Here is an 18,512-nt window from a genome sequence, read left to right on the forward strand (position 1 = left end):
TAATCTTCCATCAGGATCGCGATCATTAGCTCTCTAAATAAATCAGGCTGGGACTTCTCCTGGAGTCTTGTGCATGATGTAATATTTCTACAAGCATTTTCATATGAAAACAGACATTTTAGGAAAGGCGATAGGCCTTGGGGATTTTGCAGAAAAGCATCTGCTTCGAGGGAGCATTTGGTCCTGGAAAATGATTTCTCTGCACTTGTTCTTCCACAGTCTTGCAGTGAAGTCATAAACCTGTGTTTCTGTCATCAATCTGCTGTTGTGAAAATTATTTTGATGTCAAACACAGGATTATAATTTTACTAGAATCCTTCTAGTAAAGTCCTTGAATATTTTAATGCTGGCTACAAAAAAAAAGGCCAGGACTTCCCTGGTGGCACAGTGGTTAAGAATCCGCCTGCCAATGCAGGGGACATGGGTTCAAGCCCTGGTCCGGGGAGATGCCACATGCTGTGGAGCAAGCTTGTGCACCACAACTACTGAACCCGTGTGTCACAACTACTGAAGCCCGCAAGCCTAGAGCCTGTGCTCTGCAGCAAGAGAAGCCACCGCAATGAGAAGGTCACACACTGCAACGAAGAGTAGCCCTCGCTCGCTGCAACTAGAGAAAGCCCGCAGGCAGCAACGAAGACCCAATGCAGCCAAAAATAAAATAAATAAATTAAAAAAAAAAAAAAAAAAAAGGCCAGCCCTGACGGGGTAATGGAATATTTCTCCACCTGGCCCCGGAGTGCGGCACACGCTCCCTGGGTCGTCGGGGGATGCGCTGGCCGGTAACTCTTAGCTCGCTGCCTTCAGGCACTCCAGGTGGGCACTGTCCCCTGCCTGTTCCAAGGGGCTCCGATCCGGGGTGGTCTATGAACCCTCTGCTTTCCATCCAACTGGTCACGCTACTCTGTCTTGGCTCTAAACTGTCCTCCTAGCAGCTTTATTCTTTTAATTCTTATCTACTACTTTTGAAAATCTTTTGAAGCCATGAGGACTTTGCCTCAAAACGTTTCTGTGAAACAATTCCATTTCATCGAAATCTCCTGTGCAGCTCCTTAAGTCTATGCACACCTGGGAGGTTAGGAACACAAGTTCTGGAATCTGCCAAACCGGGGTCAAGTTCTGGTTCTGCCTGTCACAACCCTGGCTAAGTTACTTTTTTCCTGAGCCTCAGTTTTCATCTAGAAAATGGGAATGACCTCATAGAGGTGTGAAGGTTCCTTGAGACAGGACAGGTAAAGTGCCTGGCCCAGGTCCTGCACTTTGTGACCCCTCAGTGTATCTTAGTACTTTTATTACTATTACTTGATGACATCTACTCTTAAGAAGAGAACAAATAATCACTTAGGTAGCTTCCCCGTACCATTTAATATTTGCTCTAGCAGCTAATATTAGCCTTATGGTGGGGTAGGGCAGGGTAGGTACCATGATCCCTATTTTACAGGAGGAGAAACTGAGGCCCAGGGAGGTGATGTGACTGGTCAGAGTCACACACAACCAGGGGTGGAGGAGCCCCCTCTGGCTCTAAGCTCTGTTCTGCCAAAGCAGTTCTGTTTTCTCTATCTGGTCATTCTACGTAAGATTTGGCTTGGAGAAAGGATTCTCAGTTTGGAAGAGTCTGCAAATCACTAGACCAGGGCTACTCAGAGTGTGGTACACAGACGGCATCCTCTGCAGCACCTGAGAGCTTCTTAGAGACACAGAATCTCGGGCCCTGACCCATATTTCCTGAACCAATGAGACCCCACAGGAGCTTTTCTCAGTCCGACCCCACTTTGCAAGATTCTGTGTGGCTTGGCCCCTGCAACCTCTCTGCTCCAGACACACAGGCTTGGGTGCAACCTCCCAGCCACACCGCACTCGCCCTGCTTCTCTGCTCCACTACAGGCTGCTCTCTCTGTGAAATGCCTTTTCTCTCTCCTCACCTGGTAAAATGTGTACTTTTCCATCCATCCTTCAGGGCTCAGCTCTCCCTGCCTCCCTACCCCCTGTACCAAGTCAGTTTACTCTTTACACACCGATGGGGCACCTTGTGACTTATTTAACAGTCTTTTTAAAAATATTTATTTATTGGCTGTGTTGGGTCTTTGTTGCTGTGTGCAGGCTTTCTCTCTAGTTGCGGCAAGCAGGGGCTACTCTTCATTGTGGTGCATGGGCTTCTCATTGCAGTGGCTTCTCTTGTTGCGGAGCACGGGCTCTAGGCACGTGGGCTTCAGTAGCTGTGGCACACAGGCTCAGTAGTTGTGGCTCGTGGGCTCTAGAGCGCAGGCTCAGTAGTTGTGGTGCACAGGCTGAGTTGTTCTGCAGCATGTGGGATCTCCCTGGACCAGGGCTCAAACCCGTGTCCCCTGCATTGGCGAGTGGATTCTTAACCACTGCGCCACCAGGGAAGTCCCTCTCTGTAATTTTCTTAATGTCTCTTTCCTCTGAAAGAGGACAAGCTCGCTGAGGGCAGGGACTGGGTCTGTCACTGCAGTATCCTGAATACTAGCCTGGCACACAGAAGGTGCTCCGTGAGCACTATTGAGATATGGTAACAGACAATTCTAGCATCAAGCCGGGATGTTTAGAACAGGTTAATTATCGTGATTACTTTAAGGTGTCTTCAAACAATAACCATAATTTCCTCAGACTCTGTTCCAGGAACCTCAAGGAGCTCCTGAGTGGGGTTGGAGGGAAATAAATGGTACGTAAAAAGAATGAATAAACACATGAAGAAGGAGGATTATCGGGGGACTGGGAGGAAGCTGAAGGGGGTCCTGGCTGGCTGAAGCAGGTGCAGAGCAGCTGACCTGCGGTGTGGCCCAGGCCTGGGTGCTCACCAGCCGGGTGGCCCGTAGGCAGTGCAGTGACCCTGCAAAACCGGCCCGGGAGCCTCGTGCAGTGCTGGGGGGGAGCCGGTCCTGCATACGCCGGGTCTGGGCCAAGAAGGAACACTCACCTTGAGCACGATTTCATTGACGGTAGCAGCGTCAGATTCAAAGTAGAGGTGTTTATAGTCGTGATTGCTTAGATACGTGAGTTTAAATATCGCGTGACCTAGAGGGAGAGAGAAAAGGCAGGGTTGAGGGGGCTCTGGCGGGTTACCTTGGGGGAGGCCCCCCGTATTCTCCTCTCCCCTTGTCATTTCAGTTCCAGCGAGAGCAAGTGGAGGCTGCAGGGCTGCAACTCTTCCCAGGAGTCGTTCACCTTCTCATCACAGGTGGGGAGAGAGCAGGCAGTAAACAACAGATCAAACGGCTAGTTATGTCCCATTCCACTCTGAAGGGTGTTCCGGGGACGCCAGATTAGGAAAGCTCTACAGAACTATTTCTACATAATAGTCGCATGGAAAAGGTGGTAGTTTTTAAGGCAGAAGGCCAATTAACTCCAAATTATTTCTCTAAAAAGAACTGTGCTTAAAGTCAAATAAATGAGCAACAGGAAGGAGGAAGGCCGATAGTAACGCTATTACCAGGTTCTCCGTAGCCTGGCTCCTGCTGGGAGGGGGAGTCCTGGTCATGTGATCCCACGTGGAGGCTGTTCCCAAGGCCCAAGGCCCAAGGCCTCCGGTCACTTCCACCCTGGAAGAACGGGTGGACTGGGGGCGGCGGGGGGCGTGGAGAGGCTGCTCTAAAGGCTGCCATGGAAAGCTGGCACGTCACAGAGCAGACTGACTCAGGGGGTCTGACCCCCTGAACACACAAACCACCCCCAGACCCAAATGCTTTTGTAACCCTTTCCTACCACCTTCAGGGCAACCTTGTCATTTCTGGAACTGCTTCCTGGTCTAGCCTCACCTCACTTCACCACTCTCAGATGCCACATGCCAGCCCAGGGCATTGCACATACCCACCTGCCCACGCTTGGGATGTCCCCTCTCATTATCCTGTCTCCAAAAGGTCAGCCAATGCTGGGTACTTTAGCTCAACTGGCACCTCTGTGGGATACATTCCTAGGCACGTTTCTCACGTGGCCTCCCACAGTGCTCGGCCCGTCAAAGAAACCTGCTTACCGTATCACGCCACCTGCAGTCGTGTCCGCACCCCCTGTGCCTGTCCTTTGGGCCAAACATACCAATCAGATTCCCTCCTCTAAGTGGAGACATAGGTGCCCGCCGTCCTCACTCCCATGTGACGCTCTCCCTGGCCCATCAGCTCATGCTGTCCTTGGGTTCTGGGAGACCCCTGTGGACCTCCAAGAAAGTCCTCTTTCTCCTTAAGCTATTTTGAAGTTGGTTTCCATTACTGGCAACCAAAGGAGCACTGCTCCAGAGAGACGTGTAGTCAGAGCTCGGTAAACATTCCCAGACCAAGGAGCAGCTGGTGACGTCTCTTACCCAGAGGCTTCCTCCTACCAGCCTCAGAAACAACTCCTTCTTGTCTTTTCTGCAGACTTCAGTGCTTGTGAGATTACAATTCAGCATATCCTTTCTATTAGCCCTTCTCATCCGTTGTCCTTTTAATTGAAGCAGTGGCTGGTCATAGTTATTAATAACATATCACCCATATTACTGTAAGTTCACCTCTTTCCCAGAGAAATCTTCCTGGAAACTTTATTTACAGTAGCTAATTCTTCAGATCTTCAAAAAGAAACTGATACATGCTGTACGTTTGTGGCCAGAAAAGTTAAGCTGCTGGTATTTTATCCTGGAAACATCATTATGATATACTTTCTGACTATAAATTCAATATTGAAAAAATTAGCTAATAATTTCTGAAAAACCTCGCTTTCCGTCACTTGACAAATTTAGCCTGATTCTAAATCGTGGTACTAAAGTGTTAGAATTTTTAGCTGAAAGCTAATCATTCTGTGAATATATAAATTACTTGTTTCTGAGAAGTGAATCTCACATGAATGGATGTATCTGTATGTATGGACGTGAGCGTATGTGTGTATTCTTTTATCTTTACAGGATTCAGCTCAGAATGTCAGAGCCTTGATGGTGATCTCACTGTGCGGAAGAACAATGCAGATCTCTCTGTTGGCCATGCTGTGACCAAGCAGAGCCGTCTATGAAGGTCACAGGGCTGTGAAGGACAAACAGAGACACCCCCTCCAGGAGGCCTTACTGCTGACACCTGGCCGTGACAGACACAGACACCAGTGCCTGCAGCTAAAAAGGACCAGAAGGTCTTAGGGAGGTCTGTGGACCCGAAGCTTCGGGGTTCACTGACCACTTTGATAAGTGATCTCATGGACTGTCTATACCACCTGCTCCCGCTCGTCACTGACAAAACAAAACCCAAACCTCAAGATACTAGAGCATGTTTCGCCTGAACAACTGGGACACCATTAAAAACCTGTCCTGCACTCTTTAGGAAGAGCCAAATCTACACATGGCACACGTGACATGCAGTCTGCAGGGGCCCGGGAGCCTCTGGAAGGAAGCCTCCACACCATCCCCTGGATGGTACGGGCTCACAGAGGGGAGGCCTGTGGTTCATCTGCACACCAATCATAGGACGAAAACAAACTAAGCATCCCACATCGAGTGTCCGGAACGGCTGCATATTTGGGTCAGGTGACTACAGACACCCCCCCATGTACTGTGCTGAGCTAGGAGGCTGTGTGTGTCCTCTGCCTGTCCCCAGCACTCTTACCAGACCCCCAAGGAAGAGGGAAGCAAGTCAGAGTGATGAAGAGTTCCAGCCCTGACCATCTCACTGAAGCCTCTGACTTATCCGTCCTTTCCAGAGAGAGCATTCACATCACTGAGGGAAGAGGAGACAGAACACCATCTGGAGAACCTGTATCAGGATTCAACAGCTCGGCCCTTTTGTAACTATTACAGAGCCACAGATAGACTATCACACAGCTAAAAACCGGGTGCGGTGTGGTGGGACAGCTACAGCAGACGGCCCCTTCCTGCTCTGTGGGAGGACTTCGGAGGGAGAGCTCTAGTTAACTCAGAGCCACGCCGTCACTCGTGCTGGAGCCACGGAGCATGGGGCCAAGGTGCGCCGAGAGTTTTTGCTGTGAGGCTTTTCCCCTTGCTCCAGGGATCCCTGCTTTGCTGGGTGGCCAGAGGAATGAACACCAGGAACACTGAGAGACAAGTATGATGAGCATGACGAAGAAGGTGATCCCAGCGAGATGCTGTGGAGACCCCAGGGGAGGTGGCTGGCCTGGTAGCGGAAGGGCCACTAGAGACACAGCTTCCTGGAGAAGCCGACGCCTGACTGAGCAGTCTTAGAGGAGGAAGGGGGGTCAGCTGGGTAAACGTGGGGTGGAGAAGGATGCGACAGGGCGAGGACAGAGCATGGACACACACACGGGGGCGAGAGGCAGCACGCCTCCGAGCCAGGGCTCCGAGCAGGCAGGTTCACGAACAGTGGGCAGGCAGGAGGTGCTGTGACACAGGGCAGACTAAAGGGCTGGAAACACTGGATTCAACAGCTGAGGGAGCCACTAGTGGACTGTAAGCTGGGCAGTGAATGGTCAGATTGGGCTTTTGGGCATTCACTCTGGCTCACCAGGGCCTGGAGGCAGGGGGACCAGCTGCCACAGTCATCCAGGTAGGAGCATATTCAGTTTTGAGCTAGACAGGAGTAAAAAGGATGCTGAGAAAGGGACTGACTTGAGAACTATAGAGAAGGTAACAGTGGCAGGACTTGGGAATTCTTTTATAAGAGTTAATAAGCAGAATTCACACTTGTATAATTTCACCTAATCCAAAGCCCATATACTAAAGTGAAACAAGTTAATTGACCTCTTTCTGGAGATGGATCTATCAATAAACATGAGTGGTTTATGCTATGTGGTAAATTTCCACCAGAGGTGTCTGGGAAGGAATCACTGGCATTTCAACACCAGCTGAACAGAACAGGAACACAAAGTGAGAAAAGTCTGTTATCAAAACTTTACCAGCCTCGGGCACCTCTAGGCTCACCTCAGGTAAAGGAGGAAGATGGGGGGGGGGTCAAATGTCCTCCTCAGCTGCAGCCCATCGGGGCATCTGTCCTGGGGTGTTAGAGGGAATCAGAGGTGGGCAGGTTACCCTTGGAAACTCAAAGAACATCAGCACCTTTCACAGGGAATGAGTAAGCCATAGGGGTAAACTGTCTTTGTAAAAATGCCAGTTGAGAAAAATGATCCAGGCATGCCTTGTTTTGTGGTGCTTTCATTTATTGTGGTTCGCAGATACTGCATTTTTTACAAATTGAAGGTTTGTGGCAACCTTGCACTGTCAGATGATGGTTAGCATTTTTCAGCAATAAAGTGTTTTTAAATTAAGGTGTGTAAATTATTTTTTTAGACATAATGTTATTGCACATTTAACAGACTACAGTATAGTGTAAATATAACTTTTATATGCATTGGGAAACCAACAAATGTGTGTGACTTGCTTTACTGTGGTGGTCTGGAACCAAACCTGCAATATCTCTGAGGTGAGCCTGTGTATCAGTATGATTTAAAAGAAAATACAAAGTCTAATAATGCAATTAGTCCAAATTATTTTGTCTGGGTTGTTAAATTCTGTTTGGAAATTGAGGCATAACAAAAGCCTGGGATGCAGAGGGGGAAAGTGTGAGTACTAGTCAGAGACTTGGGAAGAAATCCAGTTCTGCTGTATTCTAGTGGTGGGACGGTCAGAGGCACTGTCCCTCCAGAGGCCAAGGTTTGCCCGAGAGGAGACAGCATCCATCAGGCATCTCACATGGCACTTGGAAACAGCGGGGGCTCAATGGGTGGTGGCCATCATTCTTACAACTGTGATGGAACTGATGTTTGACGATAATGTCCTCAGTGTTCTGACGATTTGGTTTTTAATTGGGCCTTCTTTGAGTAGACTTGCTTTAGAGCTGTAGGAATAAAATGCAATATAATGGGGTATAAAATGTGGCATCTGAGCCCCGGTCACATATCCAGATTTGCTCAGGGCACTGAAACTATACATCGCCTCTGAATATTGAAATGGAAGTCTGGATATGTAAAAATGTATTTTTACTAATTAGCAGTACAGGTGTCAGAAGTGGAGACTTTTGAGCTTTCGTGCTGTAATTTATCATCTGCATTATGAGTTTTAACTTAAACCAGAGGCTGTGCTGAAAAAACAGGGTCTTCTGGTCAATTGAGGGGAGTGGTCATTCAGAAAAAGCTGCTATCATCACAAGATGGGAAAGCTTAGGCAGAGGGCCAGCAGCGCATACACTCCTGCTAAAGGAAGTGCTCCCAGATTTCCACTGCAAATGGAACAGAGATTGTTGTTTGAAAAGAGGCTCCCTTCTAAACGACCTGCGGGCACCGACTGTGGCTGGCAATGACTGGTCAGAGCTGGGACTTCCAAACTGAGCCTGAGGCCCACCTTTGTCTAAAACCCCCCAGGTGTCCCACTTGCCAGGAAAGCCAAAAATAAACTTGAATTTTTTGGTTTTCCTTTTCAATTAAAAAATTATAAAATATATTTAAAAATTACTAGAAATTTAGAGGACAGAGGAAAAACTTCCACACTCCACCCCCATAATACCAACATCCTGGCACAATGACATCCATGGTCTCTTTTCTAGTCATTCTCACATGTCTGTTTTCACACAGTTGTAATCAGATTGTATAGTAAAATTTGGGGAGAATTTTCGTTGTTAACATTTTAGCATAGCCTTTTCCTTGTTGCTACACAGTCTCCACAACCATCTTTTTCAACAGCTGTATTTTTTGCCAACAAGTAGGTGTGTGCCACGGTTCATGTTACTATCTTTCCATTGGGCATTTAAGTTACTAATAAAATTGCCAGTATTACAGAGAAGCCTATGAAGAACATCTCTGAGTATTTGGATTCCTTCTGAATTCCTTTACATCAGGCATGGATACTTCTAAAAAAATGGGTTTCCAGGGTCTGATCTTTTCTGGTTCCTCTGGCTTGGAAGTGGGTGGAGAGCTCTCATTGGATTTCCCTTTTTTTAAAATAACTTTTATTTATTTAATTTATTATTTATTTTTGGCTGTATTGGGTCTTTGTTGCTGTGCGCAGGCTTTCTCTAGTTGCAGCGAGCAGGGGCTACTCTTCGTTGCAGTGGGAAATGGATGGCCTGGGACGCTTTGGTCTCTGGGCTGAACACCCCCTCCGGTCTGGTCTCCACTGCGAGCAGCATTCCCAGCTGCCTGTAGGAGCTTCAGTTCAATGTAATTCAACTGGCAAAGGCTGGTGCTCCTTCTCGAGCACCCCGATGGTGGCAGAGGCCCCAGTAACTGTGATGACCTCTTTGACCTCTGGAGCAGGGACAGAGTCTGATCCACTTAACACTTTTGCCTGTGTCATTCACCCCCTCCCCCCGCCCCCTTTGGCTCCTTCCTATAAACATAATTAAAGCTCTCTGATTATAAAAACTCCCATGGCAATGTGATTTCCCTCCTTCCTCTAATTTACTGAAAACACTCTTGCTAAGGTCACCACGACCTCTATGTTGAGAGATCCAGTAGATACTTCTCGGCTTTTATTTTGCTTGGCTTCTCAGCTGTATCTGATACTTCTGAAGTCCTCTCTTCCCAGGAAGCCACAGTCAACTGATTTTTCAACTGACTTCTCCAGTCAATCTGTTTCTTATATGTCCTTTGTGACCTTCTTGTCCTTTATCTCTCTCTTAAATAATGGTCTTCCCCGGTGTCCCGTCCTTGACCCTCATCTCTTTTAACTCCATTTCTCCTCTGTCAGGTTTGCCCCTTAGGTTTTAACTACTACCCAGATATTGATGATCCCGGAGCAGATGTCTGGCTCGGACCTTTCTCCAGACTTTCAGAGCCAACCAGTGAGTACAGCTGCCATCTTCACATGGCCTGCAGTGTTGCACATCCAGAACCGAATTCTACATTTCCCCTTAAATCTAAAGGTCTGTTAGCCCAACTGGAGGCTTCACTACTTACCAAGTTCCAAGCATTTGGTCCCCTAAATAGTTTTCATATATTCATCTTCCATCCCTTCCCATCCTGTGACCACAGCCCTCACCGAGGTCCTGACCGTCTGTTGCCTCTTCTTGGTTTTCCTACTTTTGGTCATGTCTTCTTCAGATCCAAACATCTACCGAGAGGAGTCATCCTTTTGTAACACACATCTGGTCATATCACTCTCCTACTTAAAACTCTACAGTGTTTCTTTTCCTATTGTCTTCAGAATAAAGTCCAAGCTTTTTAGATGATTTCCAAGACCCTAAATCAGCAGTTGTCAAACTTCTTGGTCTCAGGATCCCCTTACACTTTTAAACATTACTGAGGAGCTCCAAAAGCTTTTGTTCATGTGGACTATATCTATCAATATTTATTATATTAGAAATTAAAACTGAGAAGTGTAAAAACTATTAAATCGGACTTTCCTGGTGGCACAGTGGTTAAGAATCCGCCTGCCAATTCAGGGGACATGGGTTCGAGCCCTGGTCCAGGAAGATCCCACATGTCAGGGAGCAACTAAGCCCGTGCACCACAGCTACTGAGCCTGTGCTCTAGAGCCCGCAAGCCACAACTACTGAGCCCGTGTGCCACAACTACTGAAGCCCGCACGCCTAGAGCCCGTGCTTCACAACGAGAGAAGCCACGGCAATGAGAAGCCCGCGCACCGCAACGAAGAGTAGCCCCCGCTCACTGCAACTGGAGAGAGCCCGCGCACAGCAACGAAGACCCAACGCAGCCAAAAATAAATTAAAAAAATAAATAAAATTAAAAAAAAATCCATATGATAAAATTTCCTCCTGTATTAGAGTATAAGGAAAATAAATACCGTGCTATCATGTCCATCTTTACAAGTACTGAATATCATGATTTCTTCAGAGTTGCAAAAGGCTCTACACATCACCACTAAATATTAAGTTCCATATTATAGTAGTAAGTTCCCTATTACCATACTACTGTGCTTTTTGAGTTCTTGGACTGATTTTTAACAGTTTTTGTTTTGTTTCATTTTTGGTCAACTCTCGTCAGTTTTAACTTCCTACTCTCTCTATTATTAAGTTCTGTAATTCTTTTTCCACCTTCTATTTTTCTGCACTTAATATCCTTTAGGAAGAGAAACCAGATAACGAAGCATGGTTAAAATTTGTTGAGGAATAAGACTTCATAGACTGAGTTGGGGCTAGGGATACTCTTCCACCCAAAAAGCACAGAAGTTTAAGTGACTTGGCTTTGTGTCAGTGGCAGAGGGAAGAATATAAACCTCTGTTACCATTTATATATAACTTTAGGCAAGTTACATAACTTCTCTGAGCCCCAGTTTCCTCATTTATAAAATGGGAATAATATCTGTCTCAGAGTTGTTGCTAAGATTAAGTAATCCTAGGATAAAAATCAACAGTCTGAGACTTCTAAAATAAATGAATATAAACCTCAGAGGGTTGTTTCAAGAATTAAGTAGTGATGGGAACATATATATGTATATGTATAACTGATTCACTTTGTTATAAAGCAGAAACTAACACACCATTGTAAAGCAATTATACCCCAATAAAGATGTTAAAAAAAAAGAAAGAATTAAGTAGTGCATATAAAGCACTTGGGACACTGCCTGGCACATGGTAGATTCCCTTGTCTTTTTGCTCTCACTCTCCAAGACAAACAAACTCTTCCAGACAGGATAAGAGAGCCAAGAGGCAAAATTAAGGATATTTTATAGATACTTATATAACAAGAGAAAGAGAATTTCTACATTTTTTAACTGACAAAATTCAAAATATAATCATCAAATGTATTTTCTGGGGTTACTACAGGTTACTTCTGAGAAGGACATATTTTTTTTGGGGGGGGTGGATAACATTTCACTTAAATGGAGTTCAAAGTTAATGTTCCATATCATCAAATCAATTGCAAATATTCACATGTTAAAAACTATTCTTAGTGCCTAGGCCATACAAAAATAGGTGGTGGGCTGGATTTAGCCTATGGGCCAGAGTTTGTCTATCCCCACTCAAAGAGGTCTCACTTATTTCCTTTTTCTTTGTTCATTCTGTATAGTTGCTAATGGTGACATTTTGAGTACGCTTGATTTCTTTGGGTAGATCTGGGTTTCTATCTGGTATTTTTTTTCCCCTCCAGCCTTCAATATTTCTTATAGTAAAGGTTTAATGGCAACAAATTCTTTTATTTTTGGAATGTCTGGAAATGTCTTCATTTCACCTTCATTTCTGAAGGATATTTTCACTAAGTATAGAATTCTAGGTTGACTCCATTGTCTTCTGGATCGCATTATTTCTGGTGAGAAGTCAGCAATACTTCTTATCTTGGTTTCTCTGGATGCCCATAAGAGTTTTCTCTTTATCATTGGTTTTCTGCAATTTGATTATGATGTGCCTTGATGTGGTTTTCTCTGTATTTATCCTGTTTGGCCTTCTTTAGACTTCCAAGATTGGTGGATTGATATTTTAAATCAAATCTGGAACAGTTTTCTCTACCTTCCCTGAGACTCCAACTACATATATGTCAGAACACTTGCTGGCTCCAGCTGACAGTCTGACTGCAGCCTGGTGAGAGACCCTGTGCTAGAGGACCCAGCTAAGCTGTGCTGGATTCCTGACCCACAAAGCTGTAAGAAAATAAATGTTATTGTTGTTTTAAGACATTGAGTTTTGGGACAATTTGTCATGTGGTAATAGATAACTAACCCTCTGACCTTTTTTCCTAATCTTCCTGATTTGCTCCCATCAGTGAATTTTTTGATTCAGGTACTGTATTTCTTAGCTCTAGAATTTTCATTTGGTTCTTTTTAAAGTTTCCATTTCTCTTCTTTTTGAGTTATTAAGTCTTTGAACATATTTACAATATGAATTTTTAAGTACTTATCTGCCAATTCTATCATCCCTGCCATTTCTGACTCTGCTTCTATTGACTGATTTTTCTCCTGGTTACAGGACACATTTTTTCCTGCTTCTTTCCATGTCTCATAATTTTTTATTGAAAGTTGGACACTATGAACGTTCGAGTGTGGGATGTTTGCATTTTGTCATCATCTTTTAGCTAATACTGGGCTTTGTTCTGGCAGTCAGTTAATTTACATGTGGATCAGTTTGATCCTTTCAGGAATCCATATAAAACTTTATTAAGAATTAAGGCAGTCTTTAATCTAGGGCTAGTGTAGCCTTGCTCCTAAGATACGGCCTTTCCAGAGTTACTAGTAAATGTCCTGGATGCTTCAACTACTGGGGAGCTATGAACTAGAGTTTCGGCCAGAACTTTAGTTTATAGCTCCCCAGTAGTTGTTCTTTGACCAGACTTGTGAGATCCCACAGGAGGCACACACAGCTTAGTATACAACAGAAGATTAAAAGGCATCTTCCTAGAGCTCATTCTCAGTAGGGCTCCCTCCTCTCCATACTTAATTTTGCTAATTTCAGTTGCTGAATTTCAGTTCCCCCAACTCTGATCTGTGTCTCCCAGGTCAGTGAGACTGCTATGCTCTCCTTGGGAAACCCTGGAAGAAAGCTGAAGTGATAGTAGGTCTCAGCTCATTTGCTGCCCTTCTCTCAGGGCTCACTGTCCCGTACTGCCTGTTTTTCAATGTCTGCAAACAGTTTCTTATATTTTGTGCAGTCTTCCAGTCATTTATGATAGAAGGGCTAATCTGGGTACAGCTACCCTGTCCTGGAAGTTGCCTATGGGAGTCTTGTAAGCAATACATATTTTGAATTTAATGAAAGAATGGCTTACTTTTTCCATGTCTACAAGAATAACTTAAAATCTAAGCACTCCATTTATTTATTACGAAAACACAGTTTGGAGCTTGGCAGGAGGTAAGGGAAACAGATTCTTCCAATCATTTATCCAGCTGAGAAATCTTCACACAGATTTCTTCAGTAGGAAACAATCTCTGCCCTTACCCTCTTCTCAATTCGGACCTCTTCTGATGTTACAACCAAGAAAAAAAAAAAAAAAAGAATTTGAGGAAATGGTAATTAAAATCTAGGAAAATGTAAATGTCTGTAAACTTTCCATTATACCTACATAACTGTTTTGTTATTATGGGTCTATAAGGCCCAAGTCAACAATTAAGTGAAAATTTAATAGCAAAAAGAAGGCTTCTCCCAGGAGGATAAAAAGATGATACCCCCGAAATGCTTTCTACTCTAACAGATATCAATATTCCAATCAACACAAGGAAATTCTTTCTCATTTATTAGTAAGTCTTAGGGAAAAATGAAGAAAGGTTACACAGAATGTAAGAAAACCCACTGAGTGTCTCAGTACCAGCCAATTTTCTTCATAAACATAGACATTCTTATATGTCATGCAGTGAGCAAACATGACCCCAACAGCTCCCATGAGCAACTGTAGTACCTGATAATGAATATGGGAAGGTTTTTATCATCCGTCTAGGGCTCAGAGTAGAACTGCCTGCCTCCTAAATTCAGAATGTTGACCCTTCCAGAGACCACACATTGTACTAAACACCTCTTTTCCAGGAACTACAGAGACAAGCACAGTGGTCCCATCTATCATATGCTGAGGGTACACAGAATAGAAGGTTAAGAACAAGTTGCTGGGTTTGCCTTTTCACTACAACTTTGAGAAGTTCTCCAATGTGCCTCCGTATCTCTTTGTTAGAGCCTCACTTGCTCTTGGCTGATTCCAAATTCCAAAAGCAACTTTTATTTTATATTTTAAATTTTGTTGATGTGGACCATTTTTTTTAATTGAAGGAAACTTTTAAAAAAATTTTATTTAATGTATTATTTTTTTGCTGCGTTGGGTCTTCGTTGCCGCATGCAGGCCTTTTCTAGTTGTGGCGAGCGGGGGCTACTCTTCGTTGCGGGGCACGGGCTTCTCATTACGGTGGCTTCTCTTTGCTGCGGAGCACGGGCTCTAGGTGCGCGGGCTTCAGTAGTTGTGACATGCGGGCCCAGTAGTTGCAGCTCGCAGGCTCTAGAGCGCAGGCTCAGTAATTGTGGTGCATGGGCTTAGTTGCTCTGCGGCATGTGGGATCTTCCCGGACCAGGGTTCAAACCCGTGTCCCCTGCAATGGCAGGCGGATTCTTAACCACTGCGCCACCAGGGAGGTCCCATGATGTGGACCATTTTTAAAGTCTTTATTGAATTTGTTACAATATTGCTTCTGTTTTATGCTTTTTTGGCCGCAAGCCATGTGGGCTCTTAGCTCCCCAACCAGGGATCAAACTTGTACCCCCTGCGTTGAAGGGCGAAGTCTTAACCACTGGACCACCAGGGAAGTCCCTAGAAGCAACTTTTAAATGTTCAGTGTAGTTCAGGCAGAGTGAGAGAAAGAGCCACTGAGCACTGACTGTAGCCCCTGGACAGAAGCTGCCGGACTGCTGGAGGATGCAGCTGGGAGCATAACTAGGCATGTCCAGTGCAAACGTCACATGTCAGTTAATAATGACCAGGTCAGTCAACGGGACACATGCTGAGTTGGCTCCCACAGGCTAAGTTCTCAGGGGTCTGGCCAGTGTTATCCAGCCGCAGCAACTGTTCCCTGAAACACAGTGATGGCCTATTTAACAGCAGATCACAGCTTGAGGTTACTGTAAACCAAACTGGGTCAGAGAACCTGAGAATGCAGTCTGGCATTCGATGATGCAAGCTGGCCTCACGCTTACAGTGTTTCTCCACCTTTATCCTGTGGCACACGCCAGGTCTTTCTTTCCCTCCCACACACTTGGAAAAACTGAGGTGGCCCCCCTGTTGCCTAGAACCCATCTCCCAGCAGCTCCCTTGTTTTGGAAGAAGATCATAAATAAATCAAAATGCACTAAGCGGCACTTCCACAGGCACTCGCCTCCTTCACTGAACGTGCACCTCATCAATCACACTATTGTCTGCTTGAAAGGCGAGCCTTGTAAATGTCATCTCCACTCAGGCCCAAGGAGAGGCGCATCCAAATGCAGCAAGGAGTTTTAATTGGATAGTGTAATTAAACTAAAAAACCCCAGCAGACTCCCTTTGACAGGACAGATGAAGACCCCTTTTAATAGGGCTGGGAAACGTATCTGTTAGAAGGACGAGGCTCTGCCTGCTCCTGACTGTGCTCCAGAGTACCCTTGTGAAAAGGCAATTCAATAACTGGGGCATTTAACACGTTAGAGTCTGCTGTGCTCTGTAATCGAGCAGTACCTACCGTATTTGATCTGGAACTTATGAAATAAGTCCTTGTCAGAGAATAAAAACACAGCATAGCTTGCCCACCTGATGTCTGAAGTGCCTGGACCCCCTGGGAGTCGACAGAACCTTAGGATGTGAGTATAAATGCAAGCACCTTATGAGGCATAGAGTACGCCAGCACGGCCATGGACACTCACCCACCCACCCACCTTGGGGTACAGCTCTTTCACCCAGCGGTAGCTGAATGCTCACCCTCATTTCCCTCTCACACATTCTCACGAGCATCTAGAGAATATGACAAAATTCCTGGGTACCTCTCCTCTAGGAACTGGAATACCTGTCACGTCAACGTGTGTGTGTGTGTGTGTGTGTGTGTGTGTGTGTTCTCTGCTGGAATTACCCCTGTCAAGTAAGCAGAAAAGAAATCAGGTGGTCAGAGGATTCAGTGTATGGGCTGTGATGTGCCCAAGTTGATTTCAGTACAAAACCTGAGTCCTTTTCCCAGTCTCCCTGCTCTCCTTTGTTGGGAGAAGGGGTGGGGGATGCGCACACAGACACATGCACACACGCTAGAGGCCTGCAGCTCCACAAACAAGGTAACAAAATTAGTGAGAACAAATGAAGAGGTTCGTGCCTGCACTGGATTGTCTTATAAGCAGACCATTAACAATCCCTTTCCGATGGAATGCTAGTGTCCCAAGGTCAAGGTCAGGGAACCCAGCATCTGGATGGATCAAGACAGCCTCTAAGCTGGGGCTCAGGTGGGGTGCGGAGGCAAGGTTTCAGACTCCCCCATGGAAAGCTTTCCAAAAACACACACTTTGCTTTATTTACAAAAACCTCCAAGTCAGTTTGCCTGGGCCCTCAGACTGACTGATCTTTCTTTTCTAAGAATGGTGAAGGGTTTGTTTGATGACTGCTTTTACTCCTCCATAAAGCCTCCTTGGAGCTCTGTTTGCAAATCTTTGAATACTCTTTAATACTGGTCTTTCACCATGAGTTGATAAACCCATTAAGAACATGTAAGTGGGGCTTCCCCGGTGGCGCAGTGGTTGAGAGTCTGCCTGCCGATGCAGGGGACACGGGTTCGTGCCCCAGTCCGGGAAGATCCCACATGCCGCGGAAAGGCTGCGTCCGTGAGCCATGGCCGCTGGGCCTGCGCGTCCGGAGCCTGTGCTCCGCAACGGGAGAGACCACAATAGTGAGAGGCCCGCGTACCGCAAAAAAACAACAACAACAACAAAAAAAAACATATAAGTGAATGCTTATAATCTATGAAAACTGGATACTGAATTAAACCATCAAATACCTTTAGGTTTAAATGCAAACGACATAAAAGCATTTCGGCCATCAATTTGGCTATCACTTGTAGCCAGTATGAATTCTGCTGGAAAAGCTATTTTCGTGCAGATGTGGAATTCAATGGGAAAGACTGACTCGTGTACCAACATCAATCAAAATGTCGACTTCCCTGGCAGCTCTCAACAGTAAGGCAGGTTCAAAGGTCACAGGATAAAGAAAAAGCCAAGCTCTGGTTCAGCTCTAATATCTCCTCGGTAGAAGTCTTGCAAAAGTACCCCCTTCTGTATTAGCCCTGCTTTCATTAATCTTCTTGCCATCTTCTTTAACTAGTCATGCAGAACCGCTCGATAGCAAGACGTATAATGGGGAAGGCCCTGTGCCTATTACCACGTTAACATTCTCTTAAGCCCCAGTGCAACAATGGAACGGGAAGGCAAAGGAAATCTGCAACTGCAGGGTGCAGTGCAGGCAATTCAATTACAGCCTGGGCTTACCTATGTCCTTCTGACCTATAAAACACAAGAGGCCTTTGTGTCTAACTGGCTCGGCCATTAAGGTTGCTGAAGATCACAACAATGCTGGTCTTTTCTATTTAAGCTAAATCAATGTGGGCAAATCATTATTCAGTAGCTTTAATTTAATTAGTAGATTAAATACACTACTTTACAGATCTTGTCAAGTACTTATGAAAAGAAAGATTCATTTAAGTGGGAGGTCACCAATAAACCCAGCTAATTTAACTCATAACCTTAACTGAATCTCATCTCAAATATCAAGCAGGTTCTATTCACGAGGGCTTAAGAGTCTCCTGCAGTTGTGGTTAACTCACAATCTCAAAGAGCTCCTGCCCTGAATCCAAACAGTGTTTTGGACCAAAAATAACAAACAAACAACCCCCCACCAACACAACCAGCATCAACAGAATCCGATTTCCTTTAAATTATACTATTGCAAGAGAATGTAATCAGGTTACCTCTATTACGTTACTTCCTTAAGATTTTAGATCATCTATACTTAATTGAGATACAGAGCTCTTTTCAGCTATAAAGACGACAGCTACTTTATTATATGATTTCTTAATGATAGGCTGCTTCCTTTAAAGACTCTAAACCTGCACGACCTTCTTACGATAAAACCACACCTGGCACGCTTAAGTCTGGTACTTTATTTAAATACAGCCCAGGAGTCCCCGACGGGTGCTAATTTCA

General features: G+C 45.2%; 1 protein-coding gene across 5 annotated transcripts in view; it reads right to left on the bottom strand.

Moving 5' to 3' along the window:
• Nucleotides 1-18,512, bottom strand: part of MAPKAP1 (MAPK associated protein 1) — a 230,461-nt gene that overhangs the window by 4,691 nt on the left and 207,258 nt on the right. For all 5 annotated transcript variants that reach the window (XM_079925849.1, XM_079925852.1, XM_079925850.1 and 2 more), the window contains one exon: nt 2,936-3,033. In XM_079925849.1, the coding sequence (XP_079781975.1) occupies nt 2,936-3,033 (98 nt within the window). The remainder of the gene's footprint in view (nt 1-2,935; nt 3,034-18,512) is intronic.

Source organism: Stenella coeruleoalba (assembly GCF_951394435.1).
Source record: "Stenella coeruleoalba genome assembly, chromosome: 7".
NCBI lineage: Eukaryota > Metazoa > Chordata > Mammalia > Artiodactyla > Delphinidae > Stenella > Stenella coeruleoalba.